The sequence below is a fragment of the Pseudomyrmex gracilis genome, unplaced genomic scaffold (genome assembly GCF_002006095.1).
Source record: "Pseudomyrmex gracilis isolate BER0280 unplaced genomic scaffold, ASM200609v1 scaffold_3803, whole genome shotgun sequence".
Lineage (NCBI taxonomy): Eukaryota > Metazoa > Arthropoda > Insecta > Hymenoptera > Formicidae > Pseudomyrmex > Pseudomyrmex gracilis.
This window is the reverse complement of record NW_018024387.1, coordinates 1-6,930: the sequence shown is the minus strand read 5'-3', so window position 1 is coordinate 6,930 and position 6,930 is coordinate 1. Positions and strand designations below refer to the sequence as shown.

The 6,930-nt window shown below is 34.7% G+C and overlaps 2 protein-coding genes across 2 annotated transcripts; both read right to left on the bottom strand.

Annotated features, from left to right (window-relative positions):
• Positions 1-537: 537 nt before the first annotated feature.
• Positions 538-4,190, bottom strand: LOC109863252 (serine protease 53-like). Its single transcript, XM_020443488.1, has 10 exons — positions 4,082-4,190; positions 3,755-3,905; positions 3,248-3,503; positions 2,963-3,100; positions 2,733-2,870; positions 2,013-2,079; positions 1,759-1,906; positions 1,353-1,614; positions 1,002-1,139; positions 538-934 (listed from the first exon to the last, which is right to left on the bottom strand). The coding sequence occupies exons 1-10, from the start codon at positions 4,179-4,181 to the stop codon at positions 791-793; spliced, it is 1,542 nt and encodes a 513-aa protein (XP_020299077.1). The 5' UTR covers positions 4,182-4,190; the 3' UTR covers positions 538-790.
• Positions 4,191-4,585: 395 nt separating this feature from the next.
• LOC109863253 (chymotrypsin-1-like) lies at positions 4,586-6,346 on the bottom strand. Its single transcript, XM_020443489.1, has 5 exons — positions 6,091-6,346; positions 5,590-5,740; positions 5,178-5,439; positions 4,856-4,993; positions 4,586-4,759 (listed from the first exon to the last, which is right to left on the bottom strand). Exons 1-5 carry the CDS (start codon positions 6,134-6,136, stop codon positions 4,616-4,618), a joined length of 741 nt encoding a protein of 246 aa, XP_020299078.1. The 5' UTR covers positions 6,137-6,346; the 3' UTR covers positions 4,586-4,615.
• Between the last annotated feature and the right edge of the window lie 584 nt (positions 6,347-6,930).

Here is a 6,930-nt window from a genome sequence, read left to right as displayed (position 1 = left end):
GTGTAACGCGTCTCTGTTGTATTAAAACATTATTTTGTGACACGTAGAAAAAATGATCTTTAAATACACTTACCGTAAAGGCTGAACGCCAAGCACGCAATTATGAGACTAGTGATAGCGCTCATAGCGACAGAAAATACAGCACGTCTAACGCGTTATCTTTGATTTTATATTAAGTATTTTTTACAATGTAAAATAAGATATAAAAATTTTATATCTGCAGATTGGATTAGATACGCAAGTGTATTGAAATACGCGTTGTATGGATTTTATTTTTTGTTATCTGAAGTTTGTGATATATATTCTATTCCAAAAGTATTTTTCAAGATAGCATGTACTCATATAAAACAATATAACATGGCGTAATTTGTTAAAGTTATTTTTTTATAATATAAGTATAAAAAAATTATCAATTCAATCCAATTACAAGACAGATATATGTGTAATTTTGTATATACGGATTATGCTTATCAGATGTGTAAGTAAAACGTACCAAAGCGCATTTTTTAAATAGAGTTTTCATTTACAACAACAATATGCAGTTAGACACATTTTTATTTATCTATTAATATAAGACAGTAGATTATCTTTGATTGCAGCTGCGATATAAATTTAATAAAGATAAAATTGTGAGATATTATTTTTTTTTAATTTTACCACGCATATGTTTTATTTAACTGAGTATTATTTCGTCATTGCATGATATGTCTACATAAGTGCGAGAACAATATCACAAAAAGGATATTAGATGTGTGTTGAGATCGAAACAGAATATTAATAACTTTATCGTTTAAAGAACAACATTTTGTGAGACCCAATTTTTGTAAGAGTACACTCTCGTGTACGCGTCCGGATATCCGATAGCACATGGTCGAACGAACGAGGCGATACCAATTTGAACACCATCCGCAACGAGTGGACTGCCGGAATCACCCTGTAGAAAACATTTGTGTCAGACACTAAAGTAACAAAGCGCATCTCCAAACTATTGTCGCACTTACGTGACATGCTCCTTCGCCGTATTGCGAAAATGCGCAAATGTGACTGTTTTTCAGATTCACAAACGTTCGCTTGCATTTTGTTTGCGAGTAAACTTTCAAGTCGAGTTTCTGAAGCTCATTAGGCACTTTGCCCATAAACTGGAAATAAAAATGAAAAAAGTGCAGAAAGTAAAACTTGAAAAAGTAATATGCTCGATATAAAATTGCAAACATGTGCGTTGCTCTTTTTTGCTAAAAACGATGTTAAATCTTGCCTGTAAATACTACATACATTTAATATCACGTAATTTCTTATCGTAATAATTTCTTACTTTTTCAAACAACGTCTGCCTTACACGTCGAGACTCTTACCTCAAGTGTACCCCATCCGGTCAAGAGGCAGGGATGTCCATCCTCGACGGAGTTAGTGCTTGCGAGATCGATTGGTTTCACTATTTCATTGTATTTTATATCTGTCTTCAAGCGGACCAAACCTATGTCGTTGCGAATCAGCACAATATTAAATTTCTCGTGGATAATGACTGCTTCAGCGTTATAAACATCACCGGATTGATTCAAGAAATTCGTGCCAGCGTGAACCGTCATATCAGCGACGTCAGCGTTTGTTTTAAATCTACGTCATATACGTAAAATAATTAATTGCAATAGTTGCTCGGCCAAGTACACGTGCAGCAAAAGTCACGGTATAATTTGAATTTTATAATTTGAACAAGAATTATAAGGTCATCTTATTGAGAGAAAACCGATAAATACGCACCCCGTGAGACAATGAGCTGCAGTGAGAATGTAACGCACATTGATGATGGATCCACCACAAAAATGTTTATTGTTATTTCTCAAAGACACCATGTACGGATACTTGCCGATTTCGGCGTCAGTACCGCCAACAATCTGAGTTGGCAGGCCTATTCGAAACAAATAAAAAAAACTTATACAGTGTATCTAATAAAATTTCACACACAGATACTTGTAACAAATACTCAATACTGCGGTTTTTCACTTTTCCCTTACCATGACCGACAGTTGCCAGACAAGCGATTAAGAGAACGAAGTATCCGTTCATGGTGAAAGATAAACTCTACTAACGACAGATATTCGGTTCTTTATATATACTTAAGTGAACGACGTGTGTGTGATTGTATATACAAGTATATGTGTGCGTTTCTACTAATGAGTAAGATTACGAAAGTGAGATAAATTCCCGATTCTCGAGATCCCCGATAACAACGTTACAAAAGATTTTATGCATCTATTCCCTAAAGCTTGTTGAAATCCAAACTGTGCTTAAAGTGCAAAAAATCTGTTTAGTTTTTTTATTTACTCAGTGGCGATTAATCCGTTTGACACTTTCATTTCGTCTTTTTTTGCTACTGTTTTTTTTCTTTTTTTTTTGACATTTTGCGAATTCTTTTATTTTCAAGTTTCTGTTTCTTATCGAAATATACATAAACAAGCACTTACTTGCAGTCTGTGGACGGGCGATATTTTATTTTTGTGCGATAATATATCGATCACATACTATCAGCTATTGTAAATATCAGTGACATTTGTTGGGAATGAAAGATATTGGAAAAAGTTGAAAGAAAAAAAAGACCAATTACTCTATCGCGATATTTACACGATATTTATTGAACATTGTTTCGTAAATACATATTGAAGTGACTTTGATATAGGAATAAATAGTCCTTTATATAGGATTGATTTGATATAAGAATAAATAGTCCTTTATTTTATAAGATGCGCGTTGATCCAATTTTCGTACTTGGACACTCTCGTGTACACGTCCGGATATCCACGCGCACAAGGTGTACCGAAGGAAACGATTCCAATTTGAGTGCCGTTGGCCACCAATGGTCCGCCAGAATCGCCCTGAATACAATTTTTTTTTTAATAACACATTAGATATTAAATCACACATCTTGTGTGCGTGATTAACAACGACACCAATAGGATTCACATACATGACACGCTCCTTGTCCCGCTTTGGTAAAGGTGCAAATATGACCATCCTGTACTCTCCACTGTGTCTCTTTGCATTGGTCTTGAGGATAAACTATCAAATCAATTTCTTGTAGCTTGTTCGGAACGTTGCCACCAAGCTAGTAAAAATATAAACAATGTGATGCAAGAATATTCACCCAATATTTATCATAAAAAGTTCTTTATGTTTTTTGGTGATATAAAGAGGGAGTTGTTCTTGAAAGTTGATGTGTGAAATTTGAAAAATTTTGTAAATTTGACATTACCCTAGTGGTTCCCCATCCGGATAACGTGCAGGATCTGTTTTCACGACCTGTGTCATTTCTCGAAAGTGATATTGCCTTCACCTTGTCGCTGTATTTGATAGGTTTCTTGAGATGAAGCACAGCAACGTCATTTCTGATGAGATAACTATCGTAATTCGGATGAATGCTTATATTTTCTACTTTGTACTCGTCTCCCGTTTTATTTAAAAAGTTCGTGCCAGCATGAACTGAGAAATATTCGGGATAGCTGCTCCTCCTAAAATATCATTAAAAGGTTATAAGCATTTAAGAAGAAGCTAAGGAACAAATTGTAAAAACCGAAAGTGGATTTTGTTTTTAATGAAAATAATGTTTAAAGAACGTATTTTTAACTGATGTTAAAATACATAAATGTGTCGAATACATGTATTAAATAATTTAAATACATTAAACTGTAACTAAATTAGAATGTTTATTAATTAAATTTTAACTGATATATTAAAATAAATTTAAATATTTAAAACGTACCCATCTACGCAATGCGCTGCAGTTAATACGTTACGAGTATCTAGTATGGATCCACCGCATGTGTGCGAGCCGAGAAATCTTAACGATATCTGATACGGATATTTGCCGATGGGAGCATCTTTGCCGCCGACGATACGAGGATTCGGAGCGCCTTAAATTAAAAACAAAAATTGTTTAAAATAGCGCGAAATAAATTTTACATCGCACACGTACATTTTTACTGTAAACAATATAAATTTAAATGATGTACAATAATTTTTAGAAATTTTACATCTGAACAAATAAGTTTAGAATAAGTTGTAAGATTCATTGACAAATTTGAAATACCTTGGACGGCGCACGCCAAAGCGATGAGAACAAGACAAGCAAACGCGTGCATCTTTGATGGCAGATTTCTCGATGACACACAAGTGAAGCGAAGATGCATTCAAACCTTTATATATAGGTATAAGTTTCTCGAGATAGTTACAACAAGAGAAATGAATCACATGCTAGTGACGCTTCTGCGTGATATTGCACATTTTATTGATAAAAACGATAGCGTTTCAATTAAGCTCACGTGTTTTTTATTAATTAACATTTTTTCAGAAGAATTGGAAAATACGTCACTATCTAGTTCATAGAGAATATCTTAAAGTCAGGCTTATCGGTTACTATATATCTCACGCATTTTATGATAACAATAAGTAGGCCTAGAGCGCTACCGTGTTTTTACTAAACTATTAGATTTACAAGGAATTTATTGCAGAACAATGGAATGTAAACACATTAATGTGTCTTTGGAAATTTTATAGCATATTTATTACATATTGTTTAATAATTACAATATAGTATGCAAACAAAAGATCTCAGTTTATTTGATTACAGAACAATATTTTTCCTCAGCCAATTCGTATATGAGGACACTCTAGTGAACACGTCGGGCTCGCCGCGAGCGCACGGCAAAGCGAAAGAAACAACACCGATTTGAACATCACCAGCAATAAGAGGACTACCGGAATCACCCTAAAAAAATTTCATAAAAACGATTACATTATTGCCCGATCCGAAATGTCGATCCCAATTATTTTCCGACTTAAGTAAGTAAATAAAAAAGCTTACATGACACGCGCCTTCGCCTGCTCTCGTATACGTGCAGATGTGAGAAGACTTTACTTGCCAGAATATGGCTTGGCATTTCTTTTGATCATAAACGTTCAACTTGATATGTTGCAACTTGTCAGGGAACAAACCACCGATCTAAAAGTACATAGAAATATCGTGTAATTTTACATTTTTGTAACTATGAAATAATTAAACCTTAGATCAAAACATGTTACAAGATACGTTCCTAACAAATTCAGTTTGAAAAATGTCGGGCAAAAAGTTCAAGTTTTTTTTGTTTTTTAATTGCGTAATAATTTCTATTTTAGTTTTTACTCACTGCGGTTCTTCCCCAACCGCTTAGAACGCAAGGAGAGCCTGCGACGATGTCGTTGGTCGCGAGTCGAATGGGTTGAATCGTGGGAGTGAATTCAACAGGTCTCGACAGAATGAGCACACCAATGTCGTTGAGTAATTTATACATATTGTAATTTTCGTGATGGATGGCCTTGATTGCTTTGTAAACAGTTCCTTCTTCGCTCAACAGATTCGTGCCGGCGTGAATAGTCAGAATTTCCAGAACACGGGGATCTTTGACGTAACTGTGATATTAAAACGTACGATTGTAGACGTAATAACTGTGACATATTTTTGTTAATTACTTTTCACAGTGCTCGAAATTTAAACAATTTCGAATATCTTTTACTTCAATATTTATTTGACAATAGATAATTAACGAGCGAAATACGTACGAAATAACACAATGGGCTGCAGAGAGAACGGTGCGTGTAGAGATGATAGATCCGCCGCAGGAGTGAGATCCATTCTTTCTCAGAGATACCAGATGCGGATACGCGCCCACTGGAGCGTCTTTTCCACCGATAATATAAGAATTCGGAAAGCCTATGCGCGTAAGAAAATCAGTAATCGATGACACATTGTTTGAAGGTTTTTTATAAATCGTTCTAAAGGTAATTGATACGTTCGTAAAAAATTAAATATAGTTTTAAAATCAAATTCGACACTAATCAATACTAGTTGTTGATATCTAAAATGTTTTTATTATTTCAAAAATCTATTTTCACTTCTTTCAAAACTTTATTATTATTCGTATTTCTTTTTCTTTCTTTCCTTTAAAAAGATTGAAATAAAAGTTCTTTCTCTCTTTCAAGAGCAGAATAAAAAAAAAAAAAAAACTCCTTTTCCAACAACATTTTTCACATAATCAAATATTGACTGTGTGTGTTGCTTACCATGAGCAGCTGCTGCCAAGCTAACGAGTACAAACAACGCCAACATGATGAGATCGTGATACTGATTAATAACAAAGCTTTCTCGTAGAGTTTATATACCGCTTTGAAGCACTTGAAGAACGTTCGTTGAAACGTGTGTGTATTACATAAACACAAATTAAGTGATTTAATTATTCTAATCCCTGATAGATGTAATCGCGTTGAAATCTCTACGCGACAATATAAAAGAATTTGTGGTGTCGACCAAAATGACTAGCCTTTTTTACCTGGGTCTTTTATCAAGTAAATGTCTACAATAAAAAACTTTTATCTCGAGTACGTGACGCGATTGGTAGATTACTTTATATAGCGACTTATTGCAGCACAATGAAATGTAAACACATCAATGTATCTTTGGTAGTTTTATGGCAATATTTATTAAACACTTTTTTACTCACTGAGAATAACAATAATCTGGTCGAGAATAACTGTACCTACAAAAGATCTCAGTTTACTTTGTTACGAAACAACATTTTTCTCCAGCCAATTCGCAAACGAGGATACTCTGGTGAATACGTCGGGCACACCGCGAGCGCACGGCCTGCCGAAGGAAACAATACCGATTTGAACACCGCCAGAGAGAAGAGCACTACCGGAATCACCCTAAAAAAATTTTATAACAACACCACATTAATTATTGCACAATCCGAAGCATTCACACGACCAATTTTTTTTATTTAAGTAAGTAAGTGAAAAAGCTTACATAGCACGCGCCTTCGCCTGCTCTCGTATACGTGCAGATGTGAGAAGACTCCACTTGCCAGTGCGAGGCGCGGCATTTCTGTTGATCGTAAACGTTCA

Bases quoted from the DNA above. Each gene is read 5' to 3' on its own strand.
- LOC109863252 (XM_020443488.1), bottom strand. From the start codon at position 4,181: ATGCATCTTCGCTTCACTTGTGTGTCATCGAGAAATCTGCCATCAAAG. The intron at 3,906-4,081 runs GTATTTCAAATT...TTTTAATTTAAG, and splicing joins TTTGGCGTGCGCCGTCCAAG to GCGCTCCGAATCCTCGTATC. The intron at 1,140-1,352 runs GTAAGAGTCTCG...TTTTATTTCCAG, and splicing joins CCGGATGGGGTACACTTGAG to TTTATGGGCAAAGTGCCTAA.
- LOC109863253 (XM_020443489.1), bottom strand. From the start codon at position 6,136: ATGTTGGCGTTGTTTGTACTCGTTAGCTTGGCAGCAGCTGCTCATG. The intron at 5,440-5,589 runs GTACGTATTTCG...TTAATATCACAG, and splicing joins GCAGCCCATTGTGTTATTTC to TTACGTCAAAGATCCCCGTG. The intron at 4,760-4,855 runs GTAAGCTTTTTT...AAATTTTTTTAG, and splicing joins CAGGCGAAGGCGCGTGTCAT to GGTGATTCCGGTAGTCCTCT.